Raw genomic sequence first — 19,800 nt, 5'->3', positions numbered from 1 at the left:
GGTAGAGGAGCCTCGTGACTTGGAGGCACTGAAATGGAGATGGCTGAGGGTAAGCGTAGCCTCGTCTTCTCCAAGGACTTCTACCTTCTGGGCGAACATGCAGTGGCTCAGGGCTGATTCAGGGGTGCCCTTTCCTGATGCTGGGGTGGTAACTAAGGAACTGCTGTAGGCTCTCCCGGGCCTGAGGTCACTGATTCTCTCCTGGAGGATTCCCACCAGGAAGTGAGTTGGTCCCCAAGACCCCTTTGAGGAGAATTCTGTGGGCAAAGCCTCTTGGAGCCCGAAAGTCTCAGGTGGGGGGTAGGGTAGTATGGGTGGTGTGGTTTTTTTTCCCCTTTTCACTGAAAGGCATTTTTGCACATGACTCAAACAAGTCTAAACTTTCCTAAACTTCAAAGTTTGCCCATGGCACAGCCTCAAAGTGCAGGGGGAAATGTTAAAAAGGAAAAAAGAAGTTTGTTAGCCAGTTAAACATTGTGTTTTTGCTCCATAAAGGAATTGAATTAGCTTGTTATGTTGCTATTAGTGTCCCATTGTGAAACCAGTGTTGGGGAGAGGCTCCTCCTCTGGGTGATGTGGTATCTGGGCCGGTCCCCAGGTTCGGCTCTTCACCCACATGAGGTTGTACAGGGCATTACACAACCTGTGGTAAGAGAAAGGAGCCCTCATGGCATTAGGCCTGGCTCCCAGGGACATTTGCAGGCTCCTGGCAGGAGCTGGGAGGTCAGGACAGTGGGAACCCTGCTGGCATGCCTCTGGAAACCACTTGCGCATGATCTAGACACTGAGCACCGGTCACGGAGCTGGAGGGACCGTGCAGGTCCTGAGGCCGTGGTTGGCCTTGAAGTGGCCCTTTCTCTGCTCTCTGTCCCTATTCCACATCTTCCTGAGCAGCACCATGGAGCTGTGCTTAAGAGGCTGGCTTTGGGTCCCCAGCTGCATAGTCCTGACCCTGCTCTGCCACTTACTAGTTGCTTGACTTGGACAAATAAAAGTAACTTGGGCCTCCCTGGGTCTCAGTGCCCTCACCCACAAAATAAGGATGATAGACTTACTGTATGTTAAGACTATAATATTAGCTACTTTTCCTACTATTTTCACTGCCTTTACTCTCTGGTTTAGGCCCTCCTTACCTGACCCTCCTAACGCTCAGGTCCTGGCACATAATAGACTATAAGGTAACATTTCAGGGTTGACCTGCTTAAATGGTTCCCTTACCTCCACTTTCTTCCCCTTTCCATCCATTCTACACACACCAGTCAGGTTAATTTTTCTAATGCACGTGTCACTCTCTTCCTCAAAACATCATCAGTGAGTCCCCTTTATTTCCTAAATAAAGCCCCAAAGCCTCAGCCTGGCAGTGTGAGTGTATCTCTGAGTGCGCACAGCAGTGAAGTGTGATGGAGGAGAGCATGGCGCTGGTAGAAGGTGGCAGCTATAGAGCTGTGGGTGAGTGATCTCTTTGTTCCTGGTTTTGCTCCCTTTTCTTTAACATTGAGATAATGATTGCACCTACCTACAGGGGTGTTGTGGGGGTGACAAAGGATAACACATCTAAGGTTCTTAGCACTGTTAGCTCCACCAAGTGCCCAGTAGGTGCTTGCTATATTAATTATTAGTAGCTCCCCACGTTTCCTAACATAAATCTAGCCCCCTCATTGTTTCCTGAGTGAGTACCCAGGCAATGCTTCCCCTAGGTCCGTGGTCGGCAAACTGCGGCTCGCGAGCCACCTGCGGCTCTTTGGCCCCTTGAGTGTGGCTCTTCCACAAAATACCACGGCCTGGGCGAGTCTATTTTGAAGAAGTGGCGTTAGAAGAAGTTTAAGTTTAAAAAATTTGGCTCTCAAAAGAAATTTCAGTCTTTGTACTGTTGATATTTGGCTCTGTTGACTAATGAGTTTGCCGACCACTGCCCTAGGTCTTTGCCATATCTCACCCCTCAGAACCTCTCAGCTACACCCCATTGAAATCCTCCCCATCTGTAAAGACCTTCTTCAAAACCCACCTCCCTCAATACTGCACCTGGGTACCCCAGACCATGGGACATGCTCCTGCCCCCTGTGAGTACCCTTAGTGTTTCTGACCCTATCACATACCACACTCACACGCCTCAGCACACTGACCATCTTCTGGTTTTGCAAAGGCACAGAAGCTCCTTCCTGTCCCACAGCTATTGTATTCTTCTGCCAGGCGTGCTCTTCCCACTCCTCTTAGTCCAGCCAACTCCTGCTCATTTCTTGAATCCCCGTTTAAGTGTTTTCTAGGGAAAGCCTTCCCTCACTACAGTTTGTTTACTCTATCAACCTGCATATCAACATAGAGAAATGTTTATGGAATGAATATCTCTTTAATACTGAACACAAACTTTAATTAATTCATTGTTTGTGTAATTGGTTGTTTGTGCAGCCTTACCAAGACTGCAACCTTCATGTAAGTAGGCCCTTGTCCATCTTGCTCACAGCCAATCCCCAGCACGTAGCACTGTGCCTGAAACACAGTAAGCCTTACTACATATTTGCTAAATGAATGAACCGAGAGGTTGGCCAGCCCAAGAAGCGGGGGAGGCCATTTTGGGCAGAGAGAGTATGTGCAAAGATGTGGAGCGGAGACAGTACAGTGTGTGTGGCTTGTCGGTAAATGTGGCTGAGGCAGAGGAATGGGGGCTAGAAGGCTGTGAGCTGGGGCCCAATGGAACAGGGCCTTGGACTCAGTAAGGAGCTTAGGTTTAACCCATGGGTAACAGTGAGCGAAATGATCTGGTTTAAGTTTTAGAAATCTCACTCTGATGACCTTGAGGAGGTCAGAACCTATGGGACGGGAGGAGGAGGTGAACTGAGGCAGGGGTTCGATGGTTGGGGAGGAGTGGATGTAAATGCCATTTTGGGAGCTGAATGAGCAGGGGCTGGAGCAGGAGTAAGACCTGGGCTCTGGCTCTGGCTCCACCTAGGACACCTCACTGCCTGCCTCACAGAGAGTGATGCCACAGGGATGGAGGTGAGTGCGCGCGGCATCTCAGCGGGGATGTGGGAGAGGAGGTACCTCTCTGGCACTTGGTCTTCCCAGAGCTGCCCCCTGGTGGGACAGGCTTGAGGCCCAAGAATACCAGAGATCAACCCCCTGCATGGACATCGCCTCCATCGTCTCTCTTCCTGTGTCCACTCCCCAGTTTGGCCTCAAGGTCTGGTCAGGCCCCCAGGTACCCTGGAGCCCCAGAGTCCCTGGCCTGGACCCAGAGTCCTAGCCTGCTCCGGCCTCTCCTAAGAGGGACACTGTCCAGAGAAGCCTTGGGACCCTCTCCTGCGCAGGCAGAGGACTGGCTGAGATGATCTTTGACTGGGATTCCAGTTGGGATGGCTGTAAGGGGACACCTCAGGCAGAGAGAGGCAGGCAAACCGCAGGCTCGGGCTTTCTGGGAGCCAGAAGAGGGAGAGCATTAGCGATGTAACCCTTTCAGCACCACACCCAAGCAGGAGGCAGGACACCGTCCTTTTTGGCAGCCTTGGCGCAGGGGCTTGTGAGAAGTGTTGTCGGGAGAGTGGGGGGGAGGCCGTGTCAGTGTCTGAACTCACCTCCACAGGCCTGAAGAGCGGAGCCAGCTGGTGTTGGCAGCCAGGGCTGTCGGAGTGAGTGTGGGAGGGGGGCTGCAAGCCACCTGGGGCACCCAGGCTTCCCCCCCCCCCCCCCCCCCCCCGCTGCAGCCTGCCCTGGTGGGCGGGGCTCCTGGGCCCCAGACCCCGGGAGCCAAGCACAAATGGCAGCTGCATAAAAGGTATCCCCCCAGGTGGTGGCATCCCAGAGGACTGAGGTCAGACAGTCAGGGTTGAGGAGGCCCAGGCAAACTGCTTGTGAAATCGGTGGTGGGGGTTGGGGCGGGGGGACACCGACAGCAGAGACAGGCTGCGGGGAGCAGGAGCGCTTCCTAACCCCGCTGGGCTTCCCGGGGGTTTCCTTTCGGTCCCTTTCTGGGCCCTCTCTGGCTGTCTCCCCACCCCCATGCTGTCCTTAGCCTGGCCCTCACTGCGGGATCTCTCCACTCCCCCCTCTCCGCCCCCCCATCATGGCTCAGGCCCCCGGCCCAGCTCGAGCCCCCTCTCCGGCGAGGAAGGAGGCCGGTGGCACTCTGCTGGGGCGCCCATCCCGCCTCGCTGGCTCCCTCGCTCGGTGGGTCCGGGGAGGGAGTGGGACCGAGCTGCCCGAAGCCCACCCCGCTTTCGGCAGCCTGAGCGGGTGGGGAGGGGGCGGGGGAGACGAGGGCTGCGGGCGCCCAGTGGGAGGGGAAGAGTTAAGGCTCTCGGCTCCCCTCCCCCGGAGGGTGTGACCGCCTATAAGACAGGCGCCGCGCTCGGGCACTGGGGCTGCAGGCGGCGGGGGGCGCAGCTTGGCGCCGGAGAGCAGAGGCCGTCCCCGCGCCTTCTGCACCTCGCGTCTGTCCCAGCGCCCCGGAGCCGGGGCAGGATGTCGGAGTCCAGAAAGAGGGGCCCAGGCCGCGGCAAGAAGCACCGAGAGGGGAGGAAGCGGGAGCGGGAGCCGGAGCCGGAGCGGGAGCCCGACCCGGGGGAGAAAGGTAGGGCACCTCAGACACCTCGTTTTACTAGGAGAAACCTGCTGCCTGCTCACCTGCCCCCCCTCCGTCCCGCGCTGCACGGGTGAGTCTGGGGCTGTGCCGAGGCAGAGGTGACAGGCACCTAGGGGCGTGCGTGCCAGCGTGCGAGTCGGTCGCTGCGGTCGGTCGGGCGGGCAAGGGACCGCGCACCGGAGCCTGGCGGGGGCGGTGCGCCCGGCCCCGGGCACTGCGTCCCTGCGGAGGGGGCGGGTGCCGGCCTACAGGTGAGGAGCCGGGAGCCGGCTGCAGCGCGGAGCCAGGGCTCCGTCGGAAAGACAGCGTCCCGGCAGAGGCGGGTCCTGACCTGGCGCCGGAGCTGGGGGAGCTGTCACTGCCTTCCCTTCCTGGATGTGCTCCGGGCTCGCTCCCACCCCCGAGCCACACCTCCGCGAGTTCTGCTCATTCATTGGAGCAGGGACAGCGGTGCCTGCCACCTCGGGAGACCCGGAGGGGATAGGAAGCCGCCGCTGCTGTGACAGATGCTGCTTCTGCGACAGATCTCTCCCTCGGAATATTGCCGCCAAGCAGTTGTCCCCCTGTAGGCTTCAGCAGTGACTCCCTTGCACCCTTGGGCTCTGTCCCCAAGGAGGAAGGGAAGAAGGCGCTCTGGGTGATCAGAGCCTGTGCTGAAACCCACTTGGGTGCCCTCCGTGGGAAGCTGGAGGGTGAAAGGGAGGCCCCCACTCAGCACCCCGGCTTTGGGCTCCTCAGGGGTGGGCCTAAGGCATGCAGGTCCGCCCAGGAGGCTTGTGCAGCTGCCTTCTCACTTCTTGTCTCTTTGGTATTTTGTTAATGCCTGTTTTGTACTAGTCAGCAGTCTAAGCATGTTCACATGCTGCATCTCCATTCAATCCTCATAACAACCCTGGGTGCAGGCATTCCTAGCCCCATTTTACAGGGGGAGCAACTGAGGCTGACTGAGGTTAAAGTCACAGAGTAAGTTCCAGAGATAGGTCTCGGGGACTTCAAATCCCTGCACCATGATGCCCACGTTGCTGGTCCTCTATCCCCCCACCAGAGTTCCTGCCAGTGCTGCAATATAAAAATGTCTTGAAAGAGCACTGGACTGGGAGTTGGGAGGCTTTCGCTGTGGTTGAGGATTTGGCCAAATGACTAAACTTTTCTGAATTTCTGTATAATGAGGGGCAGGTAGCAAGGTAGCCTCTGAGGTCTCTTGGTTGGGAAGAGCCTGGGAGTCAACAATACCTTCAGCCCAGGAGAGGAAAGGACCTAGGGGGATTTAAAGGCCATTGCTGTGTTCTCTTCCTTATAAAGAAACACCCCCTGAGTGCTCCGTGGGCCAGCTTATGATGAGCTAATGTGGTGTGCGGTGAGCTCCCAATCTGAGACCTGAAGGAATTCATGATGCCTGTTTTCAAAATTCATGGGTTTGGCTCAGTGAGCCACCCCCACCCCCCATGTACATCCTTTTGTGGGCACCTTGGAGGGCTGGCTAGGTAAGGGCACCCTCCCAATGTCAAGGTTGCAGGAGCTGAGCTACCTGGGCTTCACCAGGTGGGAGTAAGAGTGCCAAGGAAATTAGCAGCTTGCTGCTAAGGTTAGAGTATGCACTGGGGCAAAGACGGGAAAGGGCTACAGGTAGGAGATTCTATAGGTCTCTCAATAATCTCTTCCAGCACCCTCCACCCAGGTGAGAAAGTCCTTCTTCATGTCTAATTGTAATCTTTCCTGCTGTCTTTTCTTCTCTGCTTCCTCTTGTTCCCTGCCTCCAAGTGGACAGCCAGCTCTTCAGAATGCCTTCTTTCAAGGAGTTGGCTGGTGAGCGATACCAAGCAAACGCAAGGCCTGGGCTAGCGAGGTTTCGGACACTCTGGACTAGGGAGGGCATAGGCATGGGTCAGGCTCTGAACAAGGTCTCAGGAGAAAGTACCATGTCCATGAGAAGCAACAGTCTTTTTTTTTTTTTTTTTTCCTAATACTCACCCAAAGATTTTTTTTCCCATTGATTTTTAGAGAGAGAGTGAAGGGAGGGAGGAAGGGGGGGGGGGGAGAGAGAGAAACAACAACACATTAATGTGAGAGAGATGCATTGAATGGTTGCCTTCCTCATGTGGCCCCGACTGGAGCCTGGGGTTGAACCTGCAACTGCAGTACGTGCGGGTTCTAACCACTGAGCAAAACCGGCCAGAGCTGAAGCAACAGTCTTCAATCCCTGGTATGACTTGGCGGGTAGGATGGATGCTTAAGCAAACACTGACCTACAGAGCTGGAGGCTTCCCTCACAACTCGCCCTCAGCCCACCCGAGGCTGCAGGGTCTTCTTATTGCAGCTCAGAGGGCCCCGGCCAGGGAGAACATGGCCACAGGGCAGTTGGAGAGGGGTCTTAGCCAGGGTGGGGCCACATTTGCTAGAAAGATTCGGAGGTGCAGGCACGGAGAGTGTGAGCAAGTTATCCATTAAAATCTTCAGCTTAGATAGGGGAGGGAATCTGGAAAGTGGTAGGGAAAAGGAACGAGAGATAAGGGAACGTTAATGAATTGGCTCTCCCATCCGTGACCCACATCCAACAGTCCCCCCTCTCCTCGCTGCCACACACACTCAGGCCCGTGGGGGGAATGGGCTTTTCCCTTGGCCTCAGCACAGGAGTGCTGGGTGGGGCTGAACTGCAGGTGTGAGCTCTGCTCTATGACTCACAGAGTTCGTGGGGCTGACGCCTGGTATCCCTACCTGGGGCTGAGCCCCCCCCCCACACACACACACACACACTTCCCTTATCCCAGGGCGGCGGTGTTGGGAGGTGGGTCATTAACCCCCTCATGTACCTGGGGTCCATCCCACTCTGCCTCTATGTGACCTTGGCATTGCCCTCCCTCTTTGTGTCTCTGGAAATGCTCTCTGCTCTCAACTCTCACCTTCTCCATGGCAAGGCAGAGCCCCAGCCCTCAGGCCCTGTGTCTCTGAGAATTCTGAGAGGAGGAGGGCTGGAGAGAGGAGGAGATTGGGGAGCAGGTGGGGAGGGGGGCTGGTCCCAAAGAAAGTGAGGAGCTCTGAAGGGGCCATGTTATTGTGAAGAGTAACTTGAGAACTGGATTTGAGGTCACTGGTCTGTTCTCTAGGCCCCTGAAAAGACAGGCAGGCTTTGATGGGAAGGTCCCCTCTGTGAAGCTCCTTTGTGGATTGGGAAGCTGTGTCTGCCACAGGAGGGCAGGGGGCAGGTTTTGGTCTTCCCCGGGGGTGTCCTGGAGTATGAAGGTAGATTCCCACCGCTAGCTGAAAACTCTGGATACATGTCATTTGAATGGGCGCAGAGAATCCTTGCAAGGATTTTTTTCCCATCTTCCCCATCTCCTGCCTCTGGTAAAAATAGTGCCCAGACTTCCAGGACAAGCTCCGGTCTTTCGGCTGTCAGAGGCGGCGATATGCCGTTTGCAGGTGGCTGAGCCACATCTGGCGGTTGCTCTGGCAGCCTCCACCTCTGGCCTTGGCCCCTGGCTGACCCTGCTGATCAAGGCACCTGGAGTAATCCTCCTGCCACTCCGGGGCTCAGCCTGTGCCTCACACTCTGCTCCGGCTCCCTGGCACCTCAGGATTCATTAGGAACAATAACAACAAGCAGAGAGTGACTTTGTACCTCCCAGCAGTCTTTCATCCTGAGAGCTCAAAGCACTTTACAGACCAGGACTCATCCGTCCTCAGCCCGGGTCCCAGAGCATTTCCAGAGACCCAAAGAGGGAGGGCAGTGCAGGGGACAAGGAGCCAGAGAACTCTAGTTTTCCAGATTGCACAGCAGTGGGGCTGGAGTAGGGCAGTGAGTCACCTGGGATGGGGGAGTCAGGTGGCCAGTAGGTCTGGGGTAGAAGTAAAATTGGACTGAAGGCTTCAGGCTTCAAACAGAGGGAGTATTCTCCCTTAAAAGAATATAAGCCAAAAAAATAAATAAATAAAAGGATATAAGCCACCTCCCACCAGGCCCTCTGGCCTCTGTGGGCTCTGTGAGCTGCTAGGGGAAGAAGTGGCAGCTTCATGGGAAACAGAAACCCTTTGATTCAGATATTGTCAGGAATCCCAAGTGATCCCTGTTACTGCCATCTGCCCTTGGTGCCGAAAGGTTCGGGGCTAAGTCCGAACAGCCCTGACCTTAGGATAGTGCCAGAGTGAGGAGTGTATGGAGGAAAAGGTGCTGGCCCAGCATGGGGGAGCCCTGGTCCCAGGCTCAGTGGGCTTCCTAGAGTGGCTGCCCATGCCTGGTCACCCCCACTCACTCTTCTAGGCCGTCCCTGCTCTCCAGCCCACAAGACTGGCCTGCAGGACAGTTGGCATACGGAAGAGAGGAGTTGGGTTTTTCTAAACACTGGCAAAGCATTGCCAAAATTTGAGACCTGAGGCCCATTAGAATCATGATCCCACTGTGTTCCCCATTTCTGAGCCTGTCATCACTGTACATAACTCAGCACGAGTGGCAGCAAATCCTCCTTGTCTTTCTCCAGCCCAGCCTTGGGCTAACCATCCATTTAGCAAGACTTTCCAGGTCCCGGCCACATGGTAACTATACAGACTGCATGTGCTTTTGCTCACTTAGGTGTACGCCATTCTGCAAGCATTCATTGAGCTCCGACTATGTAAAGAAATCACAGCTGCTGCCCTCGGGATCCAAGACTGGCCCTCACATGAATACCTGTGACTAGAACCAGTGTAAGGCCAGGGCTGTGTGCAATGTGTGGTGAGGAAAGGAATGAATTGTTCTGGGAAGGTGTAGGGAGAGCTTCACAGAGGAGGTCACATTTGAGCATCAGTTAAAGCGTAAACTGGGAACTTGCCAGAAATGCAAAGTCTTGGGCCTCACTCTGACCTATTGAATCAGAAACTGTGGGGATGGGGCCAGTGTGTGTTTTCGAAAGCCCTCTGGTTGATGTGATGTGTGCTGACGTGTGAGAAGCACTTGTTGAGCTGGGTGGCCCAGCTTCCCAGACAAAGCCCTGTAGAGGGCCTGTCAGTCCCAGAGGGGTTTCCCAGTGCCTTGGTGCCGGGAATGATGGCTGGGGGCTGCAGCCATCATTGGGGAGTGGGCTTGCCACCCTGTGGGACAGCAGAGATGTGTGGGCAGACCCAATTGCAGTTGCCAGGCTTTCTGGAGGAGGTGGGCTGAGAGGGACCTTGGAAAATGGAAGGAGATCTGCAGGGGCTTGGCATTCAGGCTGAGAAAGCCCCTTGCGCAGAAGTGAACAGGGCATCTGGGAAATGAAGATCCACGGCCCATGTAGGAGGGAGAGACCAACGGGCCCAAACAGTGTGTTTTCTGAAAGTCAGGCTGGTGAGTGTAGACTTATCTGAAACAGACTCACCTGTGACTCTGGGGCAGTCAGGTGCGGCTGGATCTGAGCTCGTGACCAATTCCTTCACTATCGAGGTGGGGAAACTGAGACCCAGAGAGAGAAGCCCATACACCAACAAGGCAAAGGGTTCAGCAGCTACCGCGCAAGAATGAGAGCAGCAGCAGCTTCGGAGGCACTGCCGCCTTACCCGACCCTGCAGCCTCCTGCCTCCCACCTCCCACATGGCACCCAGTCAGACGGAATTTCTCTCTGTTTCCTGAGTGCTCTGTGGTCTTCTGACACAGTCCGCAGCACCTCTGGCTCCCTTTGCCTGCAGCACTGTCTTCTCTTGGCCAACTCATGTCATCCTTCGGGCTCGGCATAGTCTTTGCTCCGTCCACAGAGCCTTCCTGCAGGTGAGGAGGGTGGGTGAGGTGTATCCTCTTTGCTCCCCCCAGTGCCTCCCATTCTACTGGATGGGCAGCACCCCCTCAGCAAGAACCTCCACCAGGGCAGAGACCATGTCAACTTGATCCTCAACACCTGACATGTGCCCAGTGCCCAGGGCATACGTGAGTGTACAAATGAAGGACACTCTCGAGCTCCTCCACCTGTGACCAGACACCTCGCCGGCTTCTCTCCTGTTTGAAGAGGGGCAGTCTCATGGGAAGAGGCTGTCCTGGCCGAGCTCCCCTGCCTGTGGCCAGAGGCCCCTCGGGTGGTTGGGAGCCTGATAGGCCAAGTAAGGGTCGTCCTTCAGTGAGGCCCCCAACTCAATCATCTGCTCTGCTATTCTGGGCAGATGCCTGATTGGGCTGAGGGGGAGGGAACGGGATGAGTTGGGAGGAGTACTGGGTGGGAAAGGGCTCTGGGATTAGCCATCAAGGGGCCCCACGCTCCCCTTGGTACTAGCGGCAGTCTTGATCTGAGGCACCCGTCAGTCATGAATCCATTTGTTCAGCCAGCGATCAGTGAGCACCTACTCGGTGCCAGATGCCAGAGGACAGCAATGTTGCCGCACATCCCTCCTTGAGGTCCCCACAGTCCAGAAAGTTAAGTAATCAGTTTGCTCCAAAGTAGGAAACCCCAAATTGGGCAGGAGAAACGCCCGGGAAGTCTGTGTGAGGCAGAGATTGCTTCTGGCTGGGTGGGTTAGAGGAGCCGATGGCATCTGAGATTTAGATTAATAAGAGCTGCCAGCCATTGAGCTTTCTCTATTCCAGGTACTGGGTGCTAAGTTCTTGACACACAGCACCCCCATTTAATTCTCACCACAATCGTAAGAGGTGGGTGAGATTGTCCCTGTTTTACAGGCAAGGAAATAAAGGCTCGGAGAGGTTAAGAAAATTATCTAGTTAGGCAGGACACCAGGCAGAGCCAGAGTGCAAACCAAGACCAGTCTGAGCCCCCCAGCCTGCACGTCTGACCCTTCTGATTGTGCTTCTGTGTGGGGAATGGCATGGGCGAGGGGGCACGAGGCAGGCAGAATATAGAACAGGCATGATTTGGGTCTGCCTGGAATATACAATTCTTTTTTATTTTATTTTTTATTTATTTCAGAGAGGGAGAGAGAGAGATAGAAGCATCAATGATGGGAGAGAATCATTGATCAGCTGCCTTCTGCACACCCCACACTGAGGATCGTGCCCACAACCCGGCATGTGCCCTGACAGGGAATCCAACTGCAACCTCCTGGTTCACGGGTCAACGCTCAACCAGTGAGCCATGCCTGGCCGGGCTAGAAGATACAATTCTTGAAGGGAATTGATAGGGGGGAAGCAGAGAGGGGAGGGGGACTGGTTTACTGACCCAGTAAGCTTCCTCCGGGGACCCTGGCTGGCAGCAAGGAAGGCAGAGGGCCTTTCTTCTACAGACATCCTGGCGCCCAGGAAGGTTTCTGAGGGGCCAGAAGCACACAGAGGTGACTCTGCCCCGGGTCCATTGCTAGTGGAGTGGTACTGGGGGTGGGGGTAGGCACAGTACAGCCTGAACCAGAGCCTGCCAGATGATGAAGGACTAACAGGGCAAGAGGCTTGGTGGAAGGTGGATGTTCTTGATCTTTGGGGAGAGTCAAGAGTCAAGAGAGACAGTTGTCAAAAATGACAAGGTGACAGAAAGAACCCAGGAGCAAGAGTGGTCTTGGGAGAGGAGATAGGAAACTGTTTTCTCACATGTTATATTTGAGGCAGTGGCTGAATATCCAGGCAGTTATTCATTTTGGGGTGAGCCTCTCCCTAGCCAGGATCTTGGGGACCACATCTCAGCCCTCCCAGACCCCAGAGTGCCTAGGCCAGGGCCCTCTGTGCTTGTGGCTGAACTTGCAGGGAAGGAAGCCGGGCCTCTGGCAGCCTGGGCCCCCTGCACCCACTGGGGTGTCTGTATTTGGTGAGCACATGGGCCTTATTCTGACCTCTTTCAGCCCTGGTGAGACCTTTCCCCTGATATCTGTTTCTTTAAATTCTTGTATTTTTATTTTATCTCAAAAATCCACATGAACTTGACATTGTACTCCATCATACGTCTGCTTTAATACAAAGGTGCTGCTTTTCCTTACTAATGAGCTCGGCAGACCCTTCAGAAAGAGGTCCTGAGATCACCCTGCGGCTTTTCCTGTATCTCAGTTTGAGAAGCAGGTCTTGCCTAGTGTATAAGGTGCCTCCCCTTTTCTGCCCGCCCCCCCCCAACCCACCCCCATTACATTTCCCATGACCCAGAGCCTCAGAAACAACTTTCTCCAGCTAGGCTGGGGGGAGGGGGGGGAGTGCAGGCCCATCCTAAAGGGTGTAGGGACTCTGGGATCCCCTCAGGTTCCTCGAGCAAGGGGCTGCCCCACCCAGCAGCAGCAGGCCCTCCCCACAGAGGGTGCTCAGGGCCAGGGCCCAGCCTTCCCAGTGGGAAAATTAGAGTTTGAGCAAATGGTGATGGCCTTTCAGGCCTGTCACCTCTGCTTTGTCCCTACCTTCACTTTCAGCGGCTGAAGAGATCATGCTCAGAAGCCTCCATCTCTCCACAGAGAGCTTTCTCTTACCCTCTAAAATAGGCAGAACGTGGTTTATAGATGAGTCAGCTGAGGCCCAGAGAGGCTAAACTACTTACCTAAGGGCAGACAGCTAGAAACTCAGGGGCCTGGATAAGGACCTAAACTGCCGTGTCCTCAGCTGCCACACTTGCCTCGGTTACGCACTGCTTCCCCTGGGCCTCATCTGGGCCACCTCTAGGTGTGTCTGGCCTGGGCCCCAGTCCTGCTGAGAAACCAGCCCGGGAAACCGTGTGCTCTCCCAGCAACGGGCACCTCTGCTTGTTTGAGCCTATGCAGTCGCCCTCGCCAGGGGCGACATCCCCCAAGTCCCCCATCTCTCCCACCCCATCAGGTACCTGTGTCTCCGCTCTGAGCCCGGGCAAGGAACCTCAGCATGCACCGGCCCGACTCTGGCGGGGCCCTGAGGAGGCCAATGTTTCAGTCAGGGTGCCTCCTTCCTGTTAGAGGGGGCTGAGGTGGCCATCGTGTTGGCCCTGGTGGTCAAGCCAGGCCTCTTTATGCCCTTCACTCACACTGCATGTAGGGTGTCAGTGGATGGGTGTTTTGGGATGGGCAGGCAAGAAGCATCAAGCAGGAGCCATTTCTGCTGGTCTTGGAGCTGCCAAGTTTTGTCTCTTCCTCCTTCCTCCCTTGCCTGCCCTCCTGGAACAACGTCAGCCTCCCCTCTCTAGCTCCATCCCAGCTCCTCTTCTCTACCTTCTAGCTGAGGAGCCAGGTGCCTGGCCTGCTGACTGAAAGCCCATCCGGTGGACTAGCTTTCACTGGGGCAGGGAAAGTGGCCCTCCGTGCGGCTCTGCCCCCTGCCAGTCTCAGCATAGCCCTAAGCAGGAGGCAGAGCCCGACGCGCGCACGGGAGCCAGGCTGTCTTGTGCAGCATCGTATCCCTGACGGTGGGTAGGTGCCTGGTATATCATGGACTGTAGGAGGCGTGGGTTTGTTGGACAGGTGTGAGAAGAGGGCAAGGCAAGCCCAGGCACCAGGCTGGGCCTGGTTGGCTAAGAAAGTGTGGCTCAGGGGCCACTCCCTTTGGGCGCCTGGCCTCTGAGTATCAAATGGCTCTTCGGCAGGCCACGGGAGGATACCTGGCTGCCGTTTCTCAGAGGGGCCCTCTGTGCCCACGTAAGTCAGCTGTGTTTTAGTTGTTGGTTTTTTTTTTCCTTCTCATTTGAACTTGGAGTCTGTAATTAACCTCCTATAGGTCACTCTGTGGGTAGGAAAGGGGTGGGGAGAGGGCCGACCCGCAGCCTGCCAGCAGCAGGGCAGTAGGAGACTTTGATGACAGGCGGGCTGGCCACATTGTCTCCAGGTGTTGTGCTGCAAAGGGGACTGCTCAGCCTTAGTCATGAGCTGAGGATCATTAACCCTTTTAAGAGTCCGCTGCCCCTGCCCCCTGGTTGCCAGGAGGGAGGAGGCCAGGCCAGGCCAGGTCCTCCCGGGCTGGGCTGCCTGGCCATGTCCCGGGCGTCTGTCTTGCTCTCAGATCTCTGCAGGCTCCGCACCCACCGCCCACTGCCGAGAGGAATGAGGTCAAACTGCTGGCAGCAGCGGTATCTTCTGGCCTCGGGGCTGGGATGTGCAAAGGGAGCAGCCCTGGCTGTTGTTGCTGTTGTTATCTTCAATGAGGTGCCTTCCGAGGATTCCCCGTCGAACACATATTACTGCAGGCCAGATGCCTCGGCTTGGCATGAGGCTGTGAGGAAGCAGAAGCCACCAGATACCCCATGGCCCAACTCATCCCAACTGAGATGTGTCTGAAGGTTTTAGGGGACTCATCCTCAAGAGACATCTTTTTATGGAGGCCTGGTTCATCCTTGGGAGACCTTCCTCTTGTTATAAAACTGCCCAAGAGATCTCCCCGCACCCCATAGCCCTGTACCCTTAACCCCCACTCAAGAGAGCCCTAGTCCTGCTGCTCAGATGGGCCCTTTTCAGGCAAAAGGGAGCTGGACAACATGACCTCAGGGAGTGTGAGAGCTCAGCAGAGAGGCTAAGCCTGAGGAGGAGGCATTAAGGGAGGTGATGGCAGAGCTGCCCAACGTCAAAGGGACCCCTAGGCCATCAACTTGCCACCTACCCCTCTGCATGTGGGGAAGGAGCGGCCACGGGGAAGCAGGGTCTCGGTGACAGCCATGGGAGCAGGGTAGGGGGATTGTCACCCTCTTCTTCCTCGTGCTTCTACCTGATGCCTCTCATCGGTCGCTCCCTGGGTGCTGGGCCTTTGAGAATCCCCTCTGCACGGGGAAGTGTGCACAGACCCCGAGGACTGGGACTCCTCCCTTTGGCGGCAAAGCTGAATTTATAGAGAAATCCAGTGCAGTCTGGTTAATATTAGCAGGATGTTGGAGACATCCAAATTCATCTGGACAATGGAATATTATGCAGCCATTAAGATGATTTAGATCTGTATTTCTATATTCGGGGAAATGTTTTTACAATATATTGACTAAAAAATGTAGGATATAAAACATTTTAGAGAGAATAGTCTTGAAGGAGATATTTGAAAATGTTGCCAGTTTTTTTTTTCCTCTGGTAGTAATTGAATGGATTTGAATGTGTTTTTCTTTTTCCTTACTTGTATTATGTAATTTTTCTACAACAAAAAATGTATTTCTTATGTAACAAAACAATAACAGAGGGAACAAGCTAACCTCCTTGTGGGGCAGGATTGGCTACCCCATGTATAGCTAGTCATTTCTGTGTGGGACAAAGCACAGAACCTGGCACCAGTAAGCGCTCAGTAAACGCATGTCAACTGAGGAGGGGGAGGGCGGTGAGTGCTTGCCCAATGGGTTGCTTCAGCTATTGTCCTGACAGATCCCATTCATCCCAGGAAGCCTGTTCCTCTGCTTGGTTCTGCTTTGGCCTCAAGACACTCTGGGGACATGATACAGTGGTTTTCATACTAGCATTCTGGGTCCGAGTCCACCCAAGAAACCCAGACAATACTGGACCCAGATCAGAGCGGGGGCCCAGGCAGGGGCTAGAGCTGGCCTACGTGTATCTGAGGCCCTGTGAGCACTCTCTCCAGGTCCTTAAAGGTCTACTGTGTGAGGAACCTCTTAGCCTTGTCCCAGGTGTCCCCAAGGATCCCGTGGCTGGAAGCCACAGTGGGAGAAGTATGATGCTCAGAATAAGAATGAGCTTAAAATGCAAAATGTAAGAGCAAGTCATTTCCTGACCTGTAAGCCTTTGATGTCTTCCCATCACATCTGCAACACAAATCCAGGGCCATCGTGGGGCGGTTGTTCATACTCCTCACCATAGAAAGCTCCGCGCCCAGGAGTGAGGTTGCAGAGGTTCTCCGGGCATTCTTCAGGGTGCCACCTGGTGGGTGTTCTCTTTCCTGCCACCTGAGCTGCTGCTCCTTCCCCCAAGGGACTTGCTTGAATTTAAAAAAAAAAAAAAGAAAAAAGTCTGTTCTCAGAGTCCTATTCCCTTTCAAAATGTGTATCTTTGGCTTTCAAAGAACTGTGAACTAAGATTTCTGTGAGCAGGGACCAGAATCAGACATTGCTAGAGTGGGAGACATGGTTTTTAATGTAGTAGTCCCCCCCTTATCCTTGGGGGATAAGTTCCAAGACCCCAGTAGGTGCCTGAAACCCCAGATAGTACTGAACTCTATATAGGGTGTCCCAAAAAAATGTACACACACTTTGAATTATTATAAAATCAGTGTTTATTAACATATAGTTCATTTTCAAAATTTAAAAGAATCTGCAGAAATGAATAATTTTTTGTCAATGTCTGAATTCCAACTGAATTCCTGGCACTGCTGATAACGTGAAGCAGTAGAATCGCAAACATAAAAAATCATTTCGTTTTGCATTTGTGTGCCCTCAATTCATCAACTGTTGCTGGTTTTGTACCATAAACTTTATCTTTTATGTATCCCCATTAAAAAAAAAAGTCTAGTGGCACTTTAGTATAAATTTTCTTTGTTCAAGGCTTAGTCTGGCTTCACCCATTATTTCAGATCAGTTAAACCTGAAAAGGAGTGAAAATTGAGTTATCAGCTGTTAAAGTGTGTATACATTTTGAGGGACACCCTATATATACTGTCTTTTCCTATACATAGATACCTATGATAAAGTTTAATTTTTAAAAATAGGCACAGTAAGAGAATAACAATAATCCTATATAATAAAAGGCTAATATGCAAATTGACCAAATGGCAGAATGACCCGTCGCTATGACACACACTGACCGCCAGGGGGCAGATGATCAAGCAGGAGCTGCCCCCTGGTGGTCAGTGTCCTCCCACAGGGCGAGCGCTGCTCAGCCAGAAGCCGGGCTCACGGCTGGCGAGCGCAGTGACGGTGGCGGGAGCCTCTCCTGCCTCCGGGGCAGCGCTAAGGATGTCCGACTGATGGCTTAGGCCCGCTTCCCTCAGAGCAGGCCTAAGCCATCAGTCAGACATCCCCCAAGGGCTCCCGGACTGTGAGAGGGCTCAGGCCAGGCTGAGGGACCCCCCACCCCCCAAATGCATGAATTTCATGCACCAGGACTCTAGTAACTAATAATAAAATAGAACAATTATACTAATATACTGTAATAAAAGTTATGTGAATGGCTTTGGGGCCATTGTTAGGTAAAATAAGTGCAATACCAAGCCAGTCCATCTGATAACCAAGGCAGCTACAAAGTGACTAACAGTCGTGAATATGCCGGACAAAGAGATGATTCACGTCCCAGGCAGGACGGAGCCTGACAGCGTGAGATTTTATCATGCTGCTAAGAACAGCGCACTATTTAAAACTTACGAATTGTTTATTTTTGGAATTTTCTACTTCATATATTTGGACTGTGGGTAATTAAACCTCGGGAAGCAAGGGGTGATTACTGTATCTCAGTTGATTCTTGTGAGGAACTGTTAAGAACCAAAAGAAAACTCTTTGTAAAGAGCACAACATGATTCAAATATATGGCTATTTTTATCTTGTCATCCTTTAGACCAGTGCTGTCTAGTAGGAATATAATATGATCTACATAGATAATTTTACAATTTCTAGTAGGCATATAAAACGTTAACCAAAAAAAAAAAAAGCTTTAAAAACATTTGCAATTTATTGGGCACTCCCGGCATCCTCTCCTCAGAGCCTATGGAAGCACTGCAGCCCACAAGTACGAAGGCAGGGAACTATTTCAGCAACTGGCAACCAAAATAATGTGTCTGACTGGACATCCCTCACTTCCTTTGACAAAGCCCAAAAATCTGGACCCACCCTACACCAGCAAATAACCCCCTTCCTCTTCAGCCACCAACCCTATTTCAGGACTCTCAGATATTAGCTTGCATTTGTTGAACCCTGTACTAAACACTTTACATTCACTAACTCCTTTAAGTCTCACAATAATCCTATCAGCTAGTTATTGTGTATATTTTACAGATAAAGAAACTGATGCTTAGGCTAAGAAAGTAGTTTGCCAAATTTCAAATCTAGGTCTGTCATACTTCAAAATTCTCCAGGGGCCTAATTCCTAGTCATCTGGCAGAATTTCCAATTCTGCATGCACAAGAGGGTAGGAAATTGCAAGAAATGTTGATCAAGGGCTTAAAAAAAAGGGGGGTGGGGTTACCCAAGAAAAGGAGAAGAGGGACAAATCCAGACTTCTTGTCCTGTCTCAGATAGCCACATGTCAGTCACCTGGGCCTCCCTCTCCAGGATCCCCTCATACCACCCTTGCTTTCCAGAATCTTCCAGCCACATGGGCCTCTGTTAACCAGCTGCTTTTCACTGCCTCATAGATCCTGGTGATTATTTGTCATTGTGCCTCCTCCTCACTCAAGTTCAGGCTTCATGAGAGCAGGAAGATTATCTGTCTTGTTCACTATTGTATTCTCAGGGCCCCAAATCTGGACAGTGCCTGGCATGTAGCAGGTTGAATGAATGAATGAATGAATGAATGAGGAATGAGTGAGCTAGATGGAATTATTCTGAAGTGAGTAGACTATCAAGAAGTGGCGCCCAGCCAGTGTGGCTCAGAGGTTGAGCATCAACCTATGAACCAGGAGGTCACAGTTTGTTTCCCGGTCAGGGCACATGCCCTGGTTGCGGGGGCTCAATCCCCAGTAGGGGGTGTGCAGGGGACAGCCAATCAATGATTCTCTCTCATCACTGATTTTTTCTATCTCCCGCTCCCTTCCTCTCTGAAATTAATAAAAACATATTTTTTAAAAGTGGCTATTGGGTCACATGGGGTTCTTACTAGTTGGGGTGGGCTCTTTGTGACCTGAAATGTAGTCTTGGGTTTCCCATTGGTGGCAGAGAATGACTTTGGAGCCCCCAGTTCTCAGGGCCTCTGAATTGGGGTCATGCCTCTTGTTTCTGGAGTCTCTATGTAACTGCCCCCTCCTGCCCCCTTCACCACCACCATTAAGCAGTGGCCTCAGGCTTAGTGCACAGTGTTGCACCAGGACTCAGGTCAGGAAACAAGGTAGTAGAGTGACCACTTCTTCTCACCAGGTATCACCCCCGCCCTCACCCTGGCTTGTTGGGAGGGAGGTGGCCCATGGAGGGGGTGGTTAAAGGGCCCCGGTCTCAGAACTGCAGTGAAGGTCAGCACTCTCTAACCTGAGAGGAGCTTTCTGTTTCCCTGGTTCACAAGAAGAGGGAGGAGACTAGTTGGAGATCACAGGTGGCCAAGAGGTTAGCTCACTGGATGTCAGCCTAACCTTAGAGCAAAGCCACCTGTGAAGATGTGTTCATTTAGTAACCAGTCATGAGCTATACATTTACAATATGTGCACTTTCCTATATGTATGTTATATTTTTATTTTTTAAACCCACATACCTGGACCCACTCTCACAGGTTCTGTTTCCTTATGTCTAGGATATTTCCTAGGCACTTACATAATTTTTAAAGCTCTCCATATGATTCTTATT

General features: G+C 53.1%; 1 protein-coding gene across 3 annotated transcripts in view; it reads left to right on the top strand.

Annotated features, from left to right (window-relative positions):
- The window catches only part of NRG2 (neuregulin 2), a gene marked incomplete at its 5' end in the record, with an annotated part of 227,170 nt that overhangs the window by 166,404 nt on the left and 40,966 nt on the right, over window positions 1-19,800 (top strand). The window contains one exon of one of the 3 annotated variants that reach the window (XM_079773217.1): window positions 4,456-4,564. The exons of the other annotated variants lie outside the window; for them this stretch is intronic. Coding sequence (XP_079629343.1) covers window positions 4,456-4,564 — 109 coding nt within the window. Of the gene's footprint in view, window positions 1-4,455; window positions 4,565-19,800 lie in introns of those variants that run through there. 3 annotated transcript variants of the gene reach the window in all.

Source organism: Cnephaeus nilssonii, assembly GCF_951640355.1.
Source record: "Cnephaeus nilssonii genome assembly, chromosome: 5".
NCBI lineage: Eukaryota > Metazoa > Chordata > Mammalia > Chiroptera > Vespertilionidae > Cnephaeus > Cnephaeus nilssonii.
Note: the sequence above shows the minus strand (reverse complement) of the source record. Positions and strands in the feature narration are given on the sequence as shown.